Source organism: Taudactylus pleione, unplaced genomic scaffold (genome assembly GCF_031769625.1).
Source record: "Taudactylus pleione unplaced genomic scaffold, aTauple2 ptg000019l, whole genome shotgun sequence".
Lineage (NCBI taxonomy): Eukaryota > Metazoa > Chordata > Amphibia > Anura > Myobatrachidae > Taudactylus > Taudactylus pleione.
Window position 1 is genome coordinate 31,617,327 of NW_028284421.1, and position 25,191 is coordinate 31,642,517.

The following is a 25,191-nucleotide window of genomic DNA, read 5'->3' on the forward strand; positions in this document are numbered from 1 at the left end:
CAAAGATAGCCCAGTGGAATGAGTGACAGGAGAGGCCGTTTGTGGGTGGTAACAGGGGCAGGCCAGTAGTAACGGGGGAGTGGAGTTGCAGATGCAGGCGTGCCAGAGGGGCAGATGTATGAATCTCTGAAAAGTGATAAAGTGGAGAGTGATAAATGACCAACCAATCAGCTCCCAACTGTCATGTTACAGGCTGAGCTTGAAAAATGACAGTTGGGAGCTGAGTGGTTGGTCATGTATCACTCTGCACTTTATCACTTTCTAGAGCTTCATACATCTGCCCTAGAGTGTTTTCACGCTATTTCTGGGGTGTGCATAATTAACAGGCAGCATCATAGTACACGTCACCTGGTTGATTTTTACACTGAAGTGCTCGCAGTGCTTGCGGTAGGGTACAGTCAACCGCAAGCACTGAGATCAGATTCGATGGAACCCGATGTACCGATGGCTGTACATACTTCCCGGAGATGACGTACGCTAGTGGGCGGCTAAAGACAGAGTGGTGGGCGTCTATAAACACAAAGTGATTGCTCGCCCAGACATAGTGGGCGTGCTTACGCCTTGCCGTGCGAGCGGCTACCTTGACATCACTTAGCTGAATTTCCATACGCTGGGAGCGAGCGGACGCATCTTGCGAGCGGGTCTGAATGAGCTCCAGTGTGTATGTACTATTGCTGTTTCCCGTGCGTCATCAGTGCAGGCAGATCTGAAGATATTGTTAACGACTTTGTTAAAATCATCTAGTCTGTACACCCTGATGACCAGGGCGATATGGTAATGTTATATCTTAACGACTGGACGACGCACGATATACCGTTCGGTCGCTTAAAAGATTGCACAGTGTGTATGCACTTATTTGTTTGTTCTGAGGTTCAAGGGAAATTGTGATGACCATTGCGTCGTTTGCACATTGTCTACTGTGTACCTAGCTTAAAAAAAGATCATGCTCTTATGAGCTTACAATCAGAGCCACCAGTAGATCTTTTGGGCACTGGGAAGGCGTGGTGAAGTGTGAAGATGCATTGCCCTGCTACGCTCTGAATACCAGGGCCATCTTTAAATGCTTTTAATAAGTGCGCTACTGAAGATGAAGGGTGCGTGGCCATGATCGCGCCTAAATGTCAGTAACCCCCTACCACCTCAATGCCTGCTTACAATTTAGGAGATGTGTGGACCCTCAGGGCGGTCACATATTTGCTGATTCTGATTTTTGTGAATAATTGGTCATTGGACCAGATTCCATCCCATGTGTGATCCTTTTTCTGGCCCTCATCTGAGGGGACTGACTTCTCCTTGTCCATTCCATGGCCATAGACTGTCTCCTTCAGGTTGAGAGAGCCTCTTTATGTCAGTGTCGTGCTCACTGAAAAAGAATTGAGTGACTGGTATGTATTTTAAACCTTCTTTTTATATATATAACAAATCTGAATCACTGGGGTTGGTTCTGAGTTGCATGCAGATGCGGCCATGGACGATTTTTGTAATACTGAGATGCCCACTTGCAGCATTTTGCTGCAATGCATTTCCATTTCTGTGCGTGTTTAGATGCACCATGGAAACTTGCACCAGCCCTGCGGCAGGTGCAGATTATCCTCCTGACCATGGCCTCCTGTCTGAGCGCTCTGCGTCTTTGAATGCTTACAGCGACATGCTACAAGTACGATATGAGTTTCCAATGGCATTTATTTTAATTGTTGAGAATGGGTAATTTTTTAAAGGACTGTTAGTAAAGTCAATGTTTAGTCTATAAGTCATGAGGAAATACATTTAAACAGGGTGAAGCAGAAGCAGGTGGCTCTGAATCATACAGGTCCATAGTAGTGTAGTGCTGCACCTCTTTCTATCAGACACAGAACATCTAAGAACCTGCCAGGAACATGGTTTCAGTATGGTCTGGGGACTATGGGCCTGATTCAGAGATGGACGCTATTGCACAGCCAGGGAAGCAATCGGGAAGCCGACTGCCTAAATACCGGCAGCCGGCTTCCCGACTGTCTTATCCCGGCATGGGTGAAATGCCGGGCATCTAGATGTAGACGCCCGCATTTCCCTGACGCCGGGAGACCGGCGCCCGGCATCACGATCGTAGTGATGCCGGGCACCGCGAGCGGACAGCCGCGGGAGGGGAGGGTTAGGTTTAGGGCTCCCGGGGGGACTTAGGATTAGGCACCCCCCCGGGAGGGTTAGGGTTAGGCTAGGGGGAGGGAGGGTTAGGGTTAGGCACCCCTGGGGGGGACTTAGGGTTAGGCACCCCCCGGGGGACTTAGGTTTAGGCAGCGGGGAAGGGGGTGGTTAGGGTTAGGCACTTAGAGGGGGGATTAGGGTTAGGCACTTAGAGGGGGGATTAGGGTTAGGCACCCCTAAGGAGGGTTAGGGGGGTTAGGTTAGTCTATACTTACCTATCCACGATCTGGATTTCCAGCGCTGTCGGGCTTCCGCTGCTTCGCACTCTGCTCCTGTCGGGCTGCCGCTGACGGGAATCGAACCCATCATACCCATTCCCACAGCCACAGGGAGACAGCTGTGCAATACCATCCAGTTAAAATGCCAATGCAGCAGGAGCTGTCTGTAGGAAAGAGACATCTCCTGCTGCCATCTGCTATCCAAGTATAGCGTCAGTAGACGCTGCCTCTGATCACCAATGTGACCATCAGTTGCGAAGATTGCTGCTTCGGCCAGTCTGCGTAAGCTAAAGCTGAACAGCCAGGTCCAGGAAGTCTGCGCCAAACCACGCAGACCCGCCCCTGTTCCGGAGCATGGTCCCTGTGGGGGAACTGTTCGATCACGTAGGACCCGTTCTGCACATGCGCAGACCCCCAACAATCAGAAATGTATGCAAACCATCAGGTTTGCATACATCTCTGAATTAGGCCCTATGACAGACACTTTTCCTTTCAATAAGATTGTTGTACAAACATCTATTGTAGATACAGATTATTACACTGCAGCTTCATCTTTTATATAACATGAGCAAATGTAACTATAAGTTGTACACCTGTATATCTCTCTGACTTATTTGACAGTCCTCCTGAGTCTTTTTTGTTGTAATTGTTAAATAGGTTTCTTCATGCTTACATTTAGAAAAAAAAACCTCTCTAGAGATCCTGAGTTTGTCCCTGAATTGATACATAACATAGGCAAACGCAGAGGGGGTTTCCGTCTGCCTGGAAACCCCCCTCCCCAGCACACACCATGACCACAATAGTAATAGTAATATAATACAATGTTACTAGAGCTGCATGTTCTTCACAGTATCACAAATGAGATGATTAGCACTACCTGTGGATCTTTTGACATGTGTCAGCCAGTAATAAATATACCTGTGCACCAACTAGGAGATGTGGAAAACATGCACTGTTAGGGGTGCACTGCTATAGACCATCAATAGGGTTAATTATTAATACTGTATAATAATACACTATCCAGTGCATAAGGAGACCAATATGTACATATATGTCCAGGGCAATGCTAGGTTCTTCTGCTGCTCCCCCAGACTCCCGGACTTGCTTCATACTCTGGAACGGTGCCCACATCTGAAAAAAAAACATTCTGCTCAGACAGGATGAAACTACTGCTGTATCTAATGGCTTACTGTGATTGCTGGTCCAGTATATGCTGGAATTATGCAACACAATATACTTTGTATGATGCATATTAAAGCTGGATTAGTGCTAATCATACCCACTTCATGGACAGGCCACACTCACTGAAAATACAAGCATTTGGAAACCCCCCTCTAGAAATCCTGCATTTGCCACTGCATAAAGTAGTGGAAATTAAACTTGTGAAGCTACATCAGCCACCAATATGAAAGCAGCCATTAGCAATTGGCATTACTGTGCAGCTTCTGGAGGTGTTTGGATTGGAACGTAGTCAGGATGGCGGCGGACAGAATCCCAGCGCCGGAATCACGTCAGCAGTCAGAATCCCAACTCCAGAATCCTGAACACTGAAATCCTCACGGTAAGTATTAGGTTTAGGATTAGGCACTAGGGGGAGGGTTAGGGTCAAGCTGCTTTAGGGTTAGGCTGCTGGGGGGTTATGTTTAGGCTGCGGGGGAGAGGGCTAGGTTTAGGGATAGGCTTAGTAGATACTTACCTACAGGCGTCAGTATTTCCAACCATTTGGGACTCCAGCATCGGGATTTTGAGCCCTGGTAACCTGTGTGCTGGGATCCCATACCCAACCCGTTTGGATTATAGGCCTGATTCAGAGATGGATGGAATTGCAGAGCCGCACACAGGCAGCTGTGCAATTCCGTTCATTGCAAATGCAGTGACCAAGGTCGCAGCCTGGGATCACCATTGGTCGCGATGGTTGCCCCTTTGGCCAGTCTGCGGTAGCTGAAGGTTACAGCAGCCTGACCAAGTCCTGGCAGTTTGCTAGGCCAGGAAATCTGCGTCCGCAGATGCAGACTCTGGCCTCGTCCCTTCAGGAATGCAGGGGCAACATGTCCCCGTTTCTGGGAACGCTGACCAGGAGCATCCCCGCTCTGCCTTCCAAACGCCACAGCCTGTCAATCAGGCTGTGGCTGGGAGGCACTGTGAGCAGACTCGCAAATGGAAGGCTGCACATGCTCTGTACACATCCTGCGCGTGTGCAGTGCACTAACTTTGGGAAATATATTTATTAACAGTTTCTTATATAGTGCAACATATTGCATTGCGCTTTACAATTGGAAACATTCAGAATGGATTGTAGCGGTGAGAGACAGTTTTTGGGAAGACCAGTAAGGAGATTATTGCAATAGTCCTTGCGAGAAATAATGCATGGTGCATGGATTAGTTTTTGCAGTGTCTTGTGTAAAATATGGTCGAATTTTAGCTATGTTTTTTAGATGTATGTAACATGATTTTGAGACAGATTGAATGTGGGGAACAAAGGACCATTCAGAGTCAAGGATGACACCTAGGCAGCGAGCTTGTGGGGTAGGGTGGATTGTCAAGATATTTTATTACCAGTTATCAACAGTGATCGAGAGATCAGGTTGGTAACTACTATTGGCTGGGGGAAATATAATTAATTCTGTTTTGTAAATATTAAATTTGAGGTGGTGAGATGACATCCAAGATGAAATAGCAGAAAGACATTCAGTGACACGGGCCAATACAAATGGTGACAAATCTGGGGAGGATAGGTAGATTTGAGTATCATCCACATATAGATGATACTGAAATCCAAAAGAGCTTTTTTGTTTGCCAAGAAAGGTGGTATAGATTGAGAAAAGTAGAGGACCTAAAACCGAGCTTTGCGGTACTCCAACTGAAAGAGGTAGCGAGGAGGATACAGAATCAGAAAAACAAACAGTGAAAGAGCGATTAGATAGGTAGGATGAGAACCAAGAAAGGGCTGTGTCCTTAAAACCTAGTGATTATAGTGTTTGTATGAGAAGAGAGTGTCAAAAGCAGTATAGAGATCTAGAAGAATAAGAAGTGAGTAATGGTCTTTAGCCTTGGCAGTAACCATATCATCTACTACCTTAGTCAGTGCTGTCTCTGTGGAGTGTTGGGAACGAAAGCCTGACTGAAGTGGGTCCAATAAGTTGTACTAGTTAAGAAAGTGTGTGAGGCGAGTATAGACAAGTCTCTCAAGTAGCTTGGAGGGGCATGGCAGATGGGACGGTAATTTGAGAGAGGATTAGGGTCAGAATTTTTTTTTTCAGAATGGGAATAATCACTCTGTGCTTTAAAAGTGATGGAAAGATACCAGTATAGAGAGAGAGATTTCAGATTTTATTTAAGGTTGGGAAGAGCACAGAAGGCAGAGCTTTACTGATTTGTGAGGATATAGGATCAAGAGGAGAGGTAGTAGAGTAGGTGGATGAGAACAGTGTTAATAATTCATCTTAATTTGTGGGGTAAAATTAAGAGAATGTGCCAAAGGGTTCAGGTAGGGAATTGAGCAAGTCACTGGCTGAGGAAAAGCATACCATTAATTTCGGATCTTATCAATTTTGTCCTTGAAATAGGAGGCAAGATCTTGTGCAAGAATAGTAGCAGGTGGGTTGGGTGAGGGAGGGGTAAGAAGCAGTGCTGTGCGGTGAGGTCAATGGCTGAGGAGGCACACATGGAGATGGGTCTGAGTGCTGGGAGCCTGCCTCATTCCCTACTCACTGTAACTCTCCCCTCACTATACTAAGCTTCAATGGCCATTGATTCTCCTACGTGCATCACTGTGTCTTCTCTTGCTGCTGAGCTCTGATCTCTAAATACTGCACTGCACTTTTTGGTCACATGACACATCCATGGTGTCCATCAGTGCTGAAGGCACACCCCCCCATACTCAGAGGCATGTCTTTATTAGCTCTCTTTTTGTGCAGCTTACTGCCCATTGTGTGGCCCCACCCCCAACTCTGCAAGCAGTGTCTGACTATACAGAAACGAGGCTGAGCTGTTGCTGCCTCATCTATCGTCTCCCTGCAGTACCAGGAAGCTCCACAAAGTTGGTGAGTGTTAACTATAAAAATGATTACAATAAACAAACAAGATGTTTAGAAGTATCTTATTTGTACTATTCTAATCATTTTTACAAAAAATCTCAAGAGTATGATAGGGGAGGCTCTGCCTACCCTGACTGCACGTCCCTGTTATTTAAATGTATTTAAAAGTCGCATATGGTCAGAGGCTTGAGCAGAGATGAGAGATTGGAAATATGTTTGTTTGGCAGTGTCCAGAGCATTACGGTAAGAGTGGTAGATAACCTTCGGGTTAGCGTACACCTCTGAATCAAGCCCTTTGTTTGGAATGAGTGAATGAATAGAAGTTGTGTGATGTGGAGACATGGAAGATGAACTAGTCATTGATGGCATCCATGACCATCCACCATGACCACTTTTGCAGTTATCTGCCAGCTTGGAGTACTGTAGTTTTGTGCTTGATATTGCACTGTTTTGTTATGAGGGAGTGTGAGATTGTTGACATTTTTTGTAATGTTTTTAGACAAGCTGGGTGGTTTTGATAAAACACACATACACAGTCACTCACTCACTCTTAAGGATTCTATGGTGGAATGCATTGTCAGCTGTACGCAGTGAGCTGTTGCATGTAGATAATTTGTTATTAAAGGGTATATTTGCTAAGCAGCGGTTTTCAAAACCCTGGATTTTTGCAGATTTTGCCTACCATATTTAAAAAGGCAATAATAGTAAATGCAAAATCAGACTTGTTTTGTATTCAATATTATTGCCTGTTTAAATCGGGCAGGCAAAATCTGCAAAAACCCAAGGTTTTGAAAATTCACTGCTTATTGAATATACCACTAAACTCTTAGGGCGGAATTCAATTGTTTACGCGGTCCGGATCTCCCGTCTAAAGTGACAGGAGATCGCAGGCCGCTATTCAGTTGCTGACATTTTTGCGCTAATCACGACCAAAGTGGTCGGGTTTAGCTGCGTAAAGCAGCTGCCCCCGATCAAAGTGCTGGGCGCGACCGCGAAAATTGATGTTTGGGCGCTCAAACAGGTCACTTTTCACACATTTCAGCTCTCACGCCCCTGGGGCTGCGAGCTGAAATGGAGCCCTGACAGCTGATCGCGCCCGGCAGGAGCAACAATTGAATAGTTCCGTCGGGCGCGATCGGGGCTGGAAACAATTGAATTCCGCCCTTATTGTTCATTTGTAGGAACGTTTTTGTTTGAAAACATTTTTTTTTTTTACTTATTCGTATAACTGTTCATTTAGTCAGTACATATATGGTCAGAAATGTCCGTTCTCTAGATAGCTAGGCAAATCAGACTACATTTCCCATGAAGATCCCTTCTGAGGAATCTGAGAAAAGAGCAGGGAGTGGTGACTGGCGAGTGTCCCCTCATTACATATACAATCACCTCGCAAACAACTACAACTACATTTCCCGTGACGTCTTGCGACTGCTTGATTACTCAGACCAAGAGGCGAGCATATGGTGGGCGCGTCACCCGTCTCCGGGGTGACATCGGCCGCCGGAGTCCCGCCTCTCACTTCTTATTGGCTGCTGGGTGGAAGGAAAGATTGCGTCACAGGCAGAGTCCCTTGCCTCGGCTTCCTATTGGTCTAATCGGTCCCCGCGGGCCGGCGGTGGCTCCCGTTCTATGAGAGGAGGAAAGTGTGAAGATGGCGAAGACGTACGACTACCTGTTCAAACTGCTGCTAATCGGGGACAGCGGGGTCGGGAAGACGTGTCTGCTCTTCAGGTTCAGCGAGGACGCGTTTAATACAACCTTTATTTCCACCATCGGTCAGTACTCCCGCCACACCCACCGCTCACTTCCTTTTACTGCTCCCATCATTCTGACCACAATATCCCCGGCCAGCCTGTGTCTCTTTACAGCCACCCTATGTTCATGCTGTGTCTCCCGCACACACACACACCGTATATTCACACAGTGTCTTCTTTCAAACTCCCCATATTTAACCAGTGTCTCCCAAACCCCCCACCCCACATCCACCCAGTGTCTCCCCACCCACCCCACATCCACCCAGTGTCTCCCCAGCCCACCCACCCCACATCCACCCAGTGTCTCTCCAGCCCACCCACCCCACATCCACCCAGTGTCTCTCCAGCCCACCCACCCCACATCCACCCAGTGTCTCTCCAACCCATCCACCCAGTGTCTCTCCAACCCACATCCACCCAGTGTCTCTCCAACCCACCCACCCCACATCCACCCAGTGTCTCTCCAACCCACCCACCCCACATCCACCCAGTGTCTCTCCAACCCACATCCACCCAGTGTCTCTCCAACCCACCCACCCCACATCCACCCAGTGTCTCTCCAACCCACCCACCCCACATCCACCCAGTGTCTCTCCAACCCACCCACCCCACATCCACCCAGTGTCTCTCCAACCCCCCCACCCAGTGTCTCCTTCCGAACTCCCCATATTCACCTGGCGTCTCCCCCCCCACCCCCATATTCACCTGGCGTCTCCCACACCCCCCCCCCCCATATTCACCTGGCGTCTCCCACACACACCCCCCCCATATTCACCTGGCGTCTCCCACACACACCCCCCCATATTCACCAGGCGTCTCCCACACACACCCCCCCCATATTCACCTGGCGTCTCCCACACACACCCCCCCCATATTCACCTGGCGTCTCCCACCCCCCCCCCCCATATTCACCTGGCGTCTCCCACACACACCCCCCCATATTCACCAGGCGTCTACCACACAACCCCCCCCCCATATTCACCTGGCGTCTCCCACACACACCCCCCCATATTCACCTGGCGTCTACCACACCCCCCCCCCATATTCACCTGGCGTCTCCCACACACACACCCCCCATATTCACCTGGCGTCTTCCCCCCCCCACCCCCACCCCATATCCACCTGGCGTCTTCCCCCCCCCCATATTCGGCCCGGTATCTCTCCTCCGCCACATATTCAACCCGTTGTCTCCACACAAACCCCCATATTCAGCCTGGTGTCTCCACACACACACACACACCCCCCCCATATTCAGCCTGGTGTCTCCACACCCCCTATATTCAGCCCGGTGTCTCCACCCCCCCCCCCCCTATTCAGCCCGGTGTCTCCACACACACACCCTCCCCCCCCCTTATATTCAGCCCGGTGTCTCTACACCTCCCCTCCACCCCATATTCAACCGGGTGTCTCCACACACACACCCCTCGTATTCATCCTGTGTCTACACACACACACACCATATTCAGCCCGTGTCTCCACATTCCCTCCCCCCATATTCAGCCCATTTACCTAAGTTGAATTACTGAATTGTAAATAATGGCATTGATGGACTATAGCCCTGGGGAAAAATAAGTGTCAAGTTGGTAGTTAAGTCATATTTACAACATTTGAGGATGACTTTCTGACATTGTGCAAAGAATTGCATCTTTACAAAGACCATAACAACAAGTCAGTTTTCACCTGTCTAGAACAAGTTCTGGTGCATACACACGGTCAGATTTTTCTTCAGATCTGACCGATAACGATTTAAAAAATCGTTCATATCTGAAAGAAAATCTGACATGTCTGAATGATGCGCGTTCCCGATGGTCAGATAACGATATCTGACATCTGATGTGTTTGCAGTCAGATTTGGACGATTCCATTAATTTTAATGCAGTCAAAAATCGTTCATAGTTCAAATCGTTGGTCAGATCGTTCAAATCGTTCATCTGACACATCTGACAAATCTGACCATGTGTATGCTTCATAAGACAATTAAATTAAATGTCAGGTTGCTCTGATTTTTTAGTGCAGATTTGCCTTGTTAAGGTGCCCATCCACTAGGCGATTAAATTGAACGATAAAGACATCGTAATCGTTTGAAGATCGTTCACTAAAATGTCTAAAATGACCAGTGATACGCGTGCCAACTGGTCGTTTTATACCATCTATCATTGTGCAAACATGCTGGTCAACCTGACGACAGCATGTTAGCAGATGATTGATGTGCCTACACTGAATGACTGCTCGTTCAGTGTAGGCACATCACATAATAAACAGACAAACAAACGACTGCATGATTACAATGTCTATAATCGTGCAGTCTTTTGCCTGTCTTCTAGTGGATGGGCAGCATTATTGAATTAACTTTTCCTTTATGGCAAATAAAATACAGATTGGTGGACTTCTATAAAAAAAAAAAAAACAAGTATGAAAGGCAACTGTGCAATAAAGTTGTCAATCTCAATCAGTTTGGAAAATTATCAGTTATAGCTATAAAGTGTTTTTCTAGAAAGAAATACTTTGAGTCAGCTTTTAATTTCAAGCATGTCATAGATAGCCGTGTCCTAAAATAAAACCAGTCATTGGTTGCTATGGTCAACACCACCTTTTCTGCACAGTTACCTGTTAAATGGGTTTATAAGTATTCCTTTGCAACACCAGGGGGGAATTCAATTAGCTGTGGACTTTTAGCATCCGGGTTAAGAGCCCGGAGCTATTCAGTTACTGCCCAAGGTAAGCACTGAGGGTGCACTTTTCGCAGATTTCTGTTCCCACCGCAGAGGGTGCGAACAGAAATCCGTGTTAAGTGCACCCTCGGGGCTTACTGCGTACAATAATTGCTAAGCTCCAGGCACTTAGCTCTATGAATCTATACCTTACCGTAGGATATCATTGACTAGCTCTGAGCACTTAACCCGGGAACTAAAAGTCCGTGGTTCGTCCGGTGACTAATAGAATCCCCACCCACCCATATATCACTCTTGTATGGTCTTTTTTTTCTTTGTATATCCCTGTCCTAGCAGTTTCTCACACTTAATTTTATCTTGCCTTTTTATTTCACACCCTCATTTACTGTGCTTTTGTGGACTTTTATTTTCAAGTAGTACAGAGATAGGGCACAATTCTATTCAACGCGAAGTGAATAGCGCCGGGAATCAGCTCTCGGAGCTATTCAATTCATCGCGCTGCTAAGCCCGACTAAGGATTTCTTCTCGCATCCCTCCTGGGATGCGAGCAGAAATCCAGCAAAAGTCCAGGCGCAATTCTGTTTTCTGCCCTTAGTGCTGGGAAAACAGCATCGTGCCGGGAAATTTAGTCGGAGAATGCCCGTTCTCGCGCCTAAACACCCTGTTTAAGGCACGAGAACGAGCCTTCCCCGACCAAACTTTGCGCAGAATTGAATAGCTGCGGGAGCTCATTCCCGGGGCTATTCACTTCGTGTTTAATTGAATCGTGCCCATTGAGTATTAGTGTATCATTGTCTCATATCATATATTTTTGGGGTTCAGCTATTTGTATGTTTTGCTTCCCTTCATTCACTTTAGATATACTCATGTACAATCGTATAATCCACTGAATGGGCAGGAAATGAAAAGGCAAAGTAATAAACTCCAAATTTCTTGAAATAGTCTGAATGAGATATAAGTAATTACCTCTTGTCTGATATATTACATGGATCTGTCATCCTGATGTATTTGGTTAGACTAGTAGCATTTGTTTTGTTAACTGGGATTTCTGTATTTAAGGGGACAATCAATACATGATTCAATATAATTTGGACATAGAGGAAATAAATAAATTAAAAAATACAGGTAATGAATAAATGGAGGGTGTCAACTTATGTGAGTGAAAGTAATCGGAGTTCATGGGGTAAGTGACTGCTACTGCCAACGCGTTTCGTCCAGCTGACACCCTCCTTTTATTGATTACCTGTATTTTTTATTTATTTACTCTATGTCCACATTATATTAAATCATGTATTGTTTGTGATTATTACCTTCTGTGCATTTATTTGTTTTTATCTATAATCTATAGAATAACTTATATATATTTTACACATCTCACTGTTGCACTTTACTGTTTTAATCACTGCATTATTTAATTATCACATATTAAACTATGTTTAATATGACTTATTCGCTTGTAAGCTATCCTATGCACTAGCACTTTTAGCAAACTGGTTGCCCATATGTCAGTCACTGTATTTTTTTTTATTTTTTTTCGTAATTAAACACCATTAGCTCACAATTATTGACTTAAGCCTGACGCCCATTATCTTAGAGCAAGTGTTGCTTAATTGATTACATGTGTGGTTGAATTAATTTGACATACTGATTCATCCACCATTGTGCGTACTGGTGCCATATCCATATATTGTGTGTATATGTGTATAATATATATAATATGCAGTAATATGACCGGCGACCGTAAGGCCGTTGCGGTCACAATCCTGACAGCGGAATGCCGAGGACCCCATCCTGAATGAAGGTAAGTCTGGGGTGCCCTTAGCGTTAGCCGTGGGTGGGAGGATTAGGGATTAGGGAGTCTGGCGGGGTTAGGTTTGGGAGGGGGGGGGTATTAGGCATTTCAATCCCATTCCGGTCAGTATATGAAGAATACTTCTCTTCAATTTAAAAATACCATTTATTTTATTCTTTTTACGGGGGACGAGTGTGCTATGTTGTCTGTTTATAAATTTATAACGTAGGTCTATAACTATATATCACTTGATCACTTGGTCATCATTTAATTTCTCGAATTTCCTTTTTTTTCTTAGCTGACTTTAACCCTTTATTCATATTCTAGTTATGCTGTAGTGTTTACATTTTTTATCCTTTCTGTAGCAGTGATGCTCTTCTCAAGCAGTTAGCTGTTTTAGAAGATCCAAAATTCACTACAGGTGAAAATATAATAAAACAAAAAATATATTCTTATAATTTTCAATACTTGCCAAATAAAGGGTTAAGTTCAAAATAAAATCTTGCATTATATTCACCAAACTCAATGACTCAAAAAGCTTACTAATTTAATTTGTTAAACAAAACTGCCCTTTGTATTTTGTGGTGCACCATATTGTGAGAACCAGGTTTATTTTCTGTACAATATTCTTTGTATAAAATGTTTTATTTTTGTTTAATCTGTAGGAGATTTCTTGTAGATACAATGTTTAATTAGCTTATATATAAGAATTTACAGCATTATGGTTTTATATAATGTGAGCACAACAAATAATATACCTTTCTCACTTCTGTCATCACTGTGGCATATGTTGAAAATTCAGGGGATGCGTCACTCCTTTTAATTTAGTCCCTGACAACGTCAATATTTATCAAGGTTTCTCAGCTAAAGTAATTACCCCTAATGGGGTTACTTTTGGGAGATTTCCTTAAAAGCCACCTAATACTAGTATCATGCCTGTGTTGACTTACCTGTTTCACTTGGTCAGTAACTATTTAGGGGGCTATATATAATTGGTGGCACTGTGGGAACAATATGAATCCCTTCATATAAAAGCAATGCATACCGTGTTTTCCTGATAATAAGACACTGTCTTATTTTTTTTTGGTCAAAAAAACTCCATAGGGCTTATTTTCGGGGTAGGGCTTATTTTAATTAACATTGACAGCATCATGCCCTCAGTCCTGCTTTTATCCCCATCATGCCCTGAGTCCTGCTTTTATCCCCATCATGCCCTGAGTCCTGCTTTACAATTCTTCACTTACCTTTATTTCTTTTATCTCTACTCTCCTCTGCGTTGCTGCTGTAAATGACGCTGTCACGCACGCCAGCTGCCGCGCGCTCACTGTGTGAGAGAGAGAGACGCTGCAGCTATGATTGGATGCCACTGTTAAATCTTTAACAGCTGCATCCATTTCATGCTGGGGGCATTTTAGTGTAGCGCAGGGACTGGACAAAATGGGGATTTTGTTAGGGCTTATTTTCGGGGTAGGTCTTATTTTGGACCGTTCTTCAAAAGTAAGGGTAGGGCTTATTTTCGGGATAGGTCTTTATTATCGGGGAAACACGGTTATACAGTTGCGTTCATATATCATGAATAGTAATCATGTCTGGGCTCCTCCTTGAGTTCTGCTGAAGACTTTGCTTCTATGCCAAGGTTTTCTCCCTCTCACTGACAGCCAAATGCTGCCAGCTCAGGGCTCTAGTAAATTGTGCATAGCCATTTGACCTTGTTGGCATTCTACAAAGTTTCTCCGACTTTGCGGGTACTCCATTTCTGGGTACAGGAAAGCTTTCTGCTGCTTGATAAATTGAGCAAACACTGCAGTGGGGACGCAGTAAGCTGTGAAAATATGGAGACTGCAAGAGAATGCTGTAATTTCTCGTGTTCTTTTTGTTAAATAGGAGAATACATAACCCCTTTCTCTGGATTTTTAATTTTTTTTTGCAAGAAAATGGTGTTTAGCGCTCCCGCTAGGCTTCTCGGCTAACACAACATGGCGTGTGTCGTCCCCACTCTCGGCCGCAGTGTCCTGCAGATGGGAAAAATTGCAGCGCACCAATCACTGCAGGTGAATAGATGCTGGGTGCATGCGCCCGGCATCTATTCAGAGACAGGAGTTCTTAGGGGCAGCCCAGCATGTCCATAAGTGCCGTGCACGCCCCAATTCTGACAACAACCCCTTTTCTGACAAATGCACGCCTTTGCGCATGCAGGCGTTCCCCTTTCTAGGTCTGGCTCCCTGCTCAGCGCCAGACCTAGCTTGAACACTAGGGTTATCACTTTTTCATAAATAGACTGCTTAGGGAGGAAGTTAATTAGCCCCGTTCACGGAGGTGAAAAAAGGTGGTAGCCTTGGACTTTAATGCCCAGGGCTGTTCAATTCCAGACCCTTTTTCACCTGAGCAGCTTTTTAATGACCATTAAAAAGGGACGTTATCACATAGAATCCGTGATAATGCATAGATCTGTGAACTTAACCAGTGTGGATTCAATATTTTTCACCGATGACATCATTTTTGCCGTTTTCACTTTTCCCCGTATTCAATTTCAAGACTTTTCACAGGTGAAAAGTCTTTGCAAAAATCCAGAGAAAAGTTTTCACCATAGAATAATTGGTGAAAAAAAAGTACAGAATTGGGGCTTTGGGGTACAAACTCAAAAAAGTACCCTGCCCCAGTTCAACTGTCCCCCAAAGGTATTCTGTGTCAAAAAAATAAATTAAAAAAGTTCCACAGGACATCCCAAAAAATGTACTTTCATCTTGGGGGGCAAAAAAAAAAAAGTTGAGGGACAAACTGTTAAACTAGCGAAATAGACGGGGGGGTCCCCAAGTATGCCCCAGATGTTTTTTTGATTGTGGTTGGTTGCGGCAGGTGGATTTTTAACGATTTTTAAAAGTTCATTTTCATGTACCCCAAATTTGAAGGGACGAGATCGGCTTTTCGCTCCAAATTGAATACGTCCCTAAGTCTGTTATCTGAAAACATGACTTGTTGGCGGTAGGATGGTTCAATTTAATGGATATTTAGATAGTGCGTAAGGTACTCTATGTTTAAAATTGGGATTTACACAAATATTTGGTAAGGAAAGCTATTTCATACCCAGTGTTTAAAAACTGTGTATAAAGCACGACTTCTGGAACTGTAACAATTTGTATATGTTGGCAAGGAGTAGGCATATTAGACAAATGTTCATTTTGGAAAATAATTTAAAATGCCATAAAAATGTGTTTTTGTTGAACTTTTTCTTACATACTATAGGTTTAATTTACAGCAAATTCTATAGGATGAACAATGTAAATATGTATTTCCTGGTATAAGAGATATCATCTAAAAACCCATTGGTCACAAAATTCTGATAACCAGAAAGTAAAAGAAGTAAATAATGTCTGTGACCTCTAAGTGCCTACTTCTGCAGTCACTTTGAGGAGCACTGATAAAGACGAGAGTGGTTCAATAAGTAAGAAAACAATACCTCTCTCAAGTGTAATGTTCTCTATTTTATTCTAATTTTCCGCATAGCAGGTAGATCACTGCTTCCTCCCATGGCCAATAGGCTGTGGCTCATATCAGTCATACTGTCCCAACATCAGCTGTAAGATGGCGGAGCTGGCAGAATCCTCGTCAAACATTGAGGTGCGTAGTGTGATCAGATTTGTAAGTATAAAGGGCACATCAGCAGCTGAAATTCATCACCAACTTGGCGAGGTGTACGGTGATAACGTTATGTCATGAAAACAGGCTTCGGTTTGGTGCACTGCCATTGGTAACAGCAGGACAGCCGTTCAAAATGAGCAGCGATCGGGCCGTTCAATTACGTCCACCACAGATGAGTTTGTACTGCATTGAAGGTCTGATTCAGGAGGACAGACGCATTTTGATTTGGTGATATTGCTGACGAACTGAACATCTCAGTGGGTACTGTGCACAACATCGTTCATGAGCAACTGGGGTACAGGAAAAAGTGTTCACGCTGGGTACCGAAGCAACTCGCAGAAGTTCACAAAACCAGTAAGATGGGATTGTCTCTTCTGCACTTAATGCGATACCGAGGGAGTGCAGTTCCTACAGCGTATAGTTACAGGAGATTAAACGCAAGTATCCATGACACGGAAACACACACCTTCCCCACCTTCCAATAAATTAATAACTCCCATCAGCAAAGAAGGTCATGGCGGCAGTGTTTTGGCACCACAAGGGCATGCTTCTTGTTGATTTTCTCACCAAGGGAGATTCTGTGAATGCTGTCTGCTATTGTGACATATTGAGCCGGTTGTGGAGGCCAATTTAGTCGAAAACTACATGGGTTGCTGTGAACAGGTGTTCTATTGCTACGCAATAACCCCAGGCCACACTTCGCTAACTGCACATGTGAGTTGTTATGGCGCTACCATTTGGTGGTACTGGACCATCCTCCCTGCAGCCTTTGTGATTTTCATCTTCTTTGGACCGTTGAAGAAGCACCTGGGTGGAAGGTAATTCGCAACCAACTGAAGTTAATCAAGCCATCATGCTTTGGCTTCAGGCGGTTGACACTGATTTCTTTTATGCCGGGATAGATGTTTTGGTGTACCATTGGAACAAATGCTTCGACAAGTATGGTGACTATGTGGAAAAATAATCTGTTCCAAGGCAATACTGATTATACGTACAGTGGCGCTTGAAAATTTGTGAACCCTTCAGAATTTTCTATATTTCTGCTGAAATTTGGCCTAAAGCTACCTCAAATTTTCACGCAAGTCCTAAAAGTAGATAGAAACCCAAATCAAACAAATGAGAAATAAAAATTAGATATGCTCATTTGTTTTTTATTGAGGAAAATTATCCAATATCACATATCTGTGAGTGTCAAAAGTACATGAACCTTTGCTTTCATTATCTGGTATGACCCCCTTGTGCAGCAATAACTACTTCTAAACGTTTCCGGTAATTGTTGATTAGTCCTGAACATTGGCTTGGAGGAATTTTACCCCCTTCCTCCATACAAAACAGCTTCAACTCTGTTATCTTGGTGGGTTTCCTCCCATGAACTACTCGCCCTTCCACAACATTTCGATTGGATTAAGGTCAGGACTTTGACTTGGCCATTCCAAAACTTTAAATGTATTCTTCTTTAACCATTCTTTGGTCGAATGGGTCGTTGTCTTGCTGCATGACCCTCTTGAGATGCAGCTCATGGACAGATGTCCTGACACTTTCCTTTAGAATATTCTGGCATAATTCAGAATTCATTGTCCCATCAATGAGAGCAAGTCGTCCAGGGCCAAATGCAGAAAAAACGGGCCCAAACCATGATACCACCACCATGTTTCACAGACGGTATGAGGTTTTTATGCTGGATTGCAGTATTCTCCTTTCTCCAAACATAACACTTTTCCTTTAAACCAAAAAGCTCTATTTTGGGTTCATTTGTCCACAAAACACTGTTCCAATAGTCTTCTGGCTTGTCCAGGTGATCTTTAGCAAACTGCAGACGGGCAGCAATGTTCTTTTTGGAGAGCAGTGGCTTTCTCCTTGCAAATCCTGCCATGCACACCATTGTTGTTCAACGTCCTACTGATGGTGGACTCATGAACATTAACATTAGCTAATATCAGAAAAGCCTTCAGTTGCTTAGAGGTTACCTTGAGTTCCTTTGTGACCTTGCGGACTATTAGACGCCTTGCTCTTGGTGTGATCTTTGTTGGTCGACCACTCCTGGGGAGGGTAATAATAGTCTGGAATTTCCTCCATTTGTACACAATCTGTCTCACTGTTGATTGGTGGAGTCCAAACTCTTTAGAGATGGTTTTGTAACCTTTTCCAGCCTGATGAGCATCAACAACTCTTCTTCTGAGATCCTCAGAAATCTCCTTAGTTCGTGACATGATACACTTCCACAAACATGTTGTGAACATCAGACTTTGTTCTTTTAAAAAGACAGGTTGTCCACTCAATCCTGAGTATCATCACATAGATTGAAAATACCAGACTCTAATTTCACCTTCAAAATATCTGCTAAGCCTAACGGTTCACATACTTTTAACACTCACAGATATCTGATATTGGATAAATTCCTAAAAAAAAAATTATTTTGTCTCATTTGTTTGATTTGGTTCTCTTTTATCTACTTTTAGGACTTCTGTGAAAATCTGAGGTCGTTTTTAGGCCAAATTTCAGAAGAAATATAGAAAATTCTGAAGGGTTCACAAACTTTCAAGCACCACTGTATGTATGGGTTGAATAAATTTACACGATGTGAGGTCTTATTACCTTATTGAACCACCCTCGTAACATAAATAAGTGGCTGTCAAGTGAAATACAGAGAAAACTGTAGTATATTTTAGGCATAATTTCAGTAGGAACCCATTATTTGTACAACCCAAAGTCCAACCAATCCAGATAATAGAACTGTATATGCTCCACGGGTGTCTTGAATAAAATCACAGCCTCTTTGTATGTGGCCATAAGCAGGGAAACTATTTTGTTTCTCCTACAGGTACACTTAAAATGACAAAGTAATAGTAGCATTTTCTGAAAATGTATTAACCGTTAGTATTTTTTTTTTTTTTTTAACTGGGTAAAGGTCCTTTTACATATTTATACTTGTGTGTATGTTTCCTGCACACAACGGTACAGGAGAGCATGTCAGATCTGTGATGACTCACTATGGCTGTATTTTAGCTCTTCCTCCATGGTAACGCTGCATATACACCCACTCGTTTGCTGCACACCAGTAGCTGGCAGGCTGCTGAGACTCCTGAGCAAGCGATTTATTTAAAATATATGCAGCACACTCATAATTTAACCCTTGTAGTAACAGCCTGGTTACAGATTGTACCCCAGGAGGCTTATTAAATAACCATAAACATATGCAGATAACACATGCTGTAAACTGTCAGTGGCCATTATAACTTATACCCCATTTACACCGACTGAAAAATCCCGGGTTGATGCACGTGAACGCATCAACCCGGGATTTTAGTCTGTGTAAACGGATCAACCCAGGGATCCGACCTGGCTAGCTTGCAGGGTTGAGCACGGGTAGTTCCCATGTCACCCTGCAATGTAAACGGCGCGGCCCAGGTCACGATGACCCAGGGCGCGCTGCATGCTGCCTGATTGGCCGGCTTCAGTGGCGCTTGGAGATGATATCTCCAACCATCCACTGCCGGGCCGACCAGAGCGGAACAGCGCACCTCACCGGCCCTTTCTGCTTCCAGACCGCTGCGGAGTAAGGTAAGTAGGTCGCGGAGCAGGAGGGAGGGGAAGAAGCGCTACTCACCTGCGCCGGAGAGCCGGGTCATTGCTGACCCGAGTCCGTTGTGACTATGCCCGGTTTGCACCGCGGTGTAAAAGGGGGGCTGTCCCGTATCTGATCTAGGTTGGAAACGTTCTAAATCCCTAATCAGACCCGGGACTTTGGTGTAAAAGCGGTACGAGTCTAACTCTCCTTGCGTAGACCAGTAAACATTGGCCGCTGTGTTGTACAGCACATTTGTGTTTACACCTTGAGCCACTTTTTTTTTTTTTTTTAAGTAATTGAAGTTTATGTTTACAATTCTTATTCTTACATATCTTTGTTATTTATCTTTTCCTGTGTAATATATACATCTCTCATTAGGTTGTATACACATAATTTTGGTCATGTACATTTTTAGCTTCTGGATATTATTTGCAGTACTCTGTGTCCTGGGGATTTCCAGTTGCCCTGTTAGCCATGATGTTTTCAACTCTAACCCAATTACCTTCCTGCTGCCCTGAACTCCACTTCCTTCAAGCACTTGAGATTTCCCTCTTTCTAAAATTTCTTATGACTGTTTAACTCCATCACTGCTGGAAACTCACAATAAGCTATTTAAATTAAAACCTAGGGAAAACAAGAGAAAAAAGTTTCTATTGCACCGGAAATATAACCTTTATCATAAAAGGAACCCCAAAATTAAATATTCTCAGAATATATTATATACATTTCCTTCTAGATATTGGGGGTGCTGCCACAGATAAGTAAGGTATATGGCCTTTGAAAAGGAGAAGAATCTGCATACGGCGCACTTCATATAGATAAAATATAACCTTTATTAATCTGCATACAAAAATTGTATGTATATCAAACTAGCGAAATATATAAAAGAAAAGACAACAAGAAAATAGTAATTTTTTTTACACATTTCATTACTTTAATCACTATGAGCCTGTTAATAATACAATTTCTGTGACTATTATCTAGGGACTGTGCTGATCATCAGTCTTTTAACTGTGTACACTTCCTCAGTAGACCTAAGTACTAGTCTTATATTGTTACAGGTCTAACAATATAAGACTAGTACTTAGGTCTACTCAGGTAAAGAAGGTAAGTCCGGGCGCCCTTAGCTTTAGCCGTGGGGGGGGGTTAGTATTAGGGAGTCTAGCGGGGTTAGGTTTGGGGGGGGGAGGCTATGGTGAGACACCCCTAGGAGGGAGGGTTAGGGTTAGGCACCCCTTCGGGAGGTTTATGGTGAGGGGAGGGGGTGTTAAGTTTAGGCACCCCTGGGGGGGAGGTTAGGGTTAGGCACCACTTAGGGGGGGGGGGCAGGGGAGGGTTAGTATACTTGCCTACCCCAGTCGGGATCTCCTCATGTCGGGATTTGAACCGGCGGCTGTTTAGCATTTCAATCCCATTCCATTTACTACTACTTGGCCACATGGATCTAATGTTTGTCAGCTGTTTATGTCTCATATTTATCCATTATTAGTTCTCATTCTTGTATTGGAGTACAAAGTTATTGGACTTTGAGTTTAAGAGCCACTAGACAAGTGCAAGGGATATAATATTACTGCTCTGTCTCGAACCTCCCTTCCTGTAAAGCAGCAGATATATACGTTTTTGAAAGGTCAGTGGCCACATGTTCATTCCAAATTATTTTGTTTTTTAGGCTTCATAGTTTTGTGTTTACAGGAATATTACTATATAATTTGGTCATATCTTATATTTTTCCTTTCTAGACAGATTCTAAATCAGCAATTTATTGGATCAGCCCCATAGAAGGAAAGTGCCTAAATGCTGCTAATGTCATATGCACTTGACCCATGTAAAATCATTCTACTAGGTCTGAGTAAATCCTGTAATGTTTTTCGGATAGACTATCATTATTGGTTGCACTAGTTTATGAAGAGCACTGAAATCAGGGCAAATCCCATTTAATATTTGTATACAGAAATAACACAGTAAGTGACAATAGCGTTCTGCTAGGCGGGTGCTGTTCCCACCTGTGGGGAAAAATAGCAGTGCAGCGATCACCGCCGGTGAATAGATGCCATGCGCATGCCAGAGCTGTGACTCTGAAATCAGGATTTTTCTGTCTTGGCATTTATCCTAATGCAGTTGGTCAATACACTCAGTTCAGACGTGGTCAGCAGCCGCATCCAACCTAGCACAATGGCCACAGTTTACTAGACACGCCACATGACCCCAATGAATATAGCCGGATTATACTGGTAAAATGTACCCCTCAATTGAACAATATTTACATTATTCAATTACCGAGACTTTCGGTTTCTCATTTTTTAAAATTTATTTATTTAATACTTTCAGTGCCGCATTTTCCATATGCGTTCTATTGGAGGAATTTGTGTTGTGTGCCCAATGGAGCAATTCAGTTGTTGCTCTGATTGGACGCACGTGCTGTGGGCGCCATTATTTATCACACCCAATTGTGCCCGTCTAAAGTCCTGGTTAGAATTGCTAAACAGCAGCATTGCACTACATGTATAAAGATTGTTATCTAGTACATCTGTTTGGCGCCCAGAAGCTGGATTTTTGCGGATTTCTGCTCACCACCTGAGGAGGGTGCAATCAGAAATCTGGCCGCCCGCGGCACTCGCCCGAATGGACCAACAATTGAATTGCTCTGTTGGGCGCCCATTACTAACCGGTGCGAAAGAAAACACTTGAATACCACCCCCCACTCCCATCCTATATGGCTAAATGCAAAAAAAGCTTTGTAAAGAATGAATTTGTATCCTAGAACCATCAAAACTTTTTTTATATACTTGCATTTCAGTTGTTTACTCTTTTTATATTTAAAGGAGATCTATCCAGTAACTAATATGCATGCCTGAGCTGGTACATCAGACCAAGTTGGTATATTCACAATTGATAGTTATGAACATAGAAATGAATAGCTATTATGTAAAAATGTTTGATTGAAATATAAAGCTATTTATATCTAATTCTAATGTCTTGAATGTGCTCTGCCATATATCGGTATACTAGTGTTCATTTGGAGGTTTTTGATCGGGCAGGACGCCGATCAAGATAGCAAATCTGCATGTGCCCAAAAAGTGTGTGTGGCCTCTTGGGGAGGGAGTGCCCCCCTTTAGGGGGCGTGTCCAGCACTCAAGGAAATGATGGGCTGTCCCCGCATGCACACAGCATCTATTTACCCTCTGCACAGTGCTGCCCCCAAACCCGTCCATACCCCCCCTGCCCAAATTTTTACCCCCATGGGACCCTGCAGCAGGGAGAGAGAGGCACAGCAATGTCAGGCTGTGACCAGCGGGGCGCATTTAACCATTTTAAAATTGTGCAAGGTGTGGCACCCCACTGAAACAGCCTAGTGGGTATGCTAGTGCACTTTTTATTTTATATAAGCTCATTTCCACTAGTGGTTATCTTTTTGTATAAAAAAGTCAACTGTTTTTTTTTTTTCAATATATTTTCAATAGACCTTTAAGCTAGTAATACAACTATCCTTACATCATTTTACTGTTCAACATGCCTGCTATTCATAATCATATGGAATGGCTAAGTAGGCTCCTACACTTACCATTTGTCGGCCATCTGTCTTCAGCCATTGAAGTATGCCAGCTTGCATGTATTTGCGTAGTTAAGTGATGTGAGCTTTACAATGTTCTGCAGCAGGGTGGCCGTCACTTAACCTGGACACACACTGGTACAGATCTGAACACTTTTGAAATGTGTGGCCAGTGAAACCTTCTTCAGAGAACAATCAGACTCTGATCTGATTTAATCGCTCAGATCTGCCTCTAATGCTGGCCTTACACTGTGCAATAGGCACCACGCGACGGGGGATCAGACAGCCGACATATCGGGCGACACATGGTGCAATCGGGTGGCCGACCGCCCGATATGCCGGCTCCCTTTTCCTTCTCTCGCATTGCGCCGTAGGGAATCGCACATCGCATCCCCTGATCAACTGAACCTGCAGTAAGATCAGGGGGTGCGATTTATGACCCCATGGGTACGCACTCGGTCCGACATCAGGCCCACACTGTGCAATATAGCCGTCAAATCATACCAATCAGTCAGACCGGCTACTTTATCGCACTGTGTACAGTTTTTATTAAAGTCCAATTTCTAGTTAAACAATTGACATTCAGTTAATGCAAAACTTTTGCCATCCTTGGTGAGTATGTAAGTGAAAAGATAATGAAGTATTATACTACATATATACAGATTTTAATCTAGTACAGTACCTTATAATTGTATTGTACAAGTATCGCTGCATAGTTATATAGCAGACAATTTTCTTATGTAAACAATGTTGTTTGTGCAGAATTATTTGATTTATGTTTTCCTTAAACCAGGCTTCCGATGTAGGAGGTCAAATTCCTAGTTCTACCCAGGCAGAGTCTGACTCGCATAGCAGTGTGCAGAAGGGGGACTTATTTTTAAGAAAGGTCCACAATTGATCCAACTGGGATATCAAAGCACTTGGATATTATTTTGAATCCTTTTATATATGGTGCATGTCTATAACATATTTAATATTCTTAGAATGCATTGGCAGAGGTACCCAAACTCAACCTATACAGTCCACATTTTAAGGATATCCTTACTTGAGCACAGGTGACTTAATTAGTACCTCAGTCAATTTGATTTATCCATCGGGATTTAAGTATGGATATCCTTAAAACCTAGACTGTAATGGAGGAGTTTGGGAACCTCTGCTGGTCTTCATTTTCACACCTTTTCTATTCACAGTATGAATAATATCTGTAACAGTTGACCTTTTTTTTATTTATTTTTTTTAAGTGATTCACTGAGGTTAATTGAAAGCCAATTAGTAGGGCAAAATACAAAGTATTTATTTCATCTTTGTAAACTTGGAGCTTCCACAGCTCAAGGTTTGAATACGTATGCAAGCATAATTTATTTTATTTTTTTTTGCCCCTCCCGACAAATAATGAGTTTTAAGATTTTCTTTTAAGGACCTACTGGTTCACAATAAAAATACTGCCTGGAACAATCTGTGGGAGCAATTCAATTGTTTATTGCTCCTGCAGCTCTCATCTAAAGTGACTGAGAGATATTTAATTGTTTTGGGCGACCAGCCTCAAGGCTGCACTAATCACGAATTTTTGCTTGCACCATCCTTAGGTGTGAGCAGAAATCTGTGTAAAGTGGAGCTTTGGCGCTGGTCAGTAATGCAGGGCGCGCCTTAACTGCAGCATACCTAGCACTTAGTACGGTAGAAACCACTTAACGCGGCCTTTCCCATGCATTAGGGCACAAGAATGCGGGTGTGGTGACCAGAATTGGGATGTTTGCGCAAACAATAGAATAGCTCC

General features: G+C 43.6%; 1 protein-coding gene across 1 annotated transcript in view; it reads left to right on the plus strand.

Moving 5' to 3' along the window:
• Nucleotides 1-7,980: 7,980 nt before the first annotated feature.
• The window catches only part of RAB8B (RAB8B, member RAS oncogene family), a 42,513-nt gene continuing 25,302 nt past the window's right edge, over nt 7,981-25,191 (plus strand). The window contains exon 1 of the mRNA XM_088446476.1: nt 7,981-8,214. Within this exon, the coding sequence (XP_088302602.1) occupies nt 8,091-8,214 (124 nt within the window). The 5' untranslated portion in view covers nt 7,981-8,090. The remainder of the gene's footprint in view (nt 8,215-25,191) is intronic.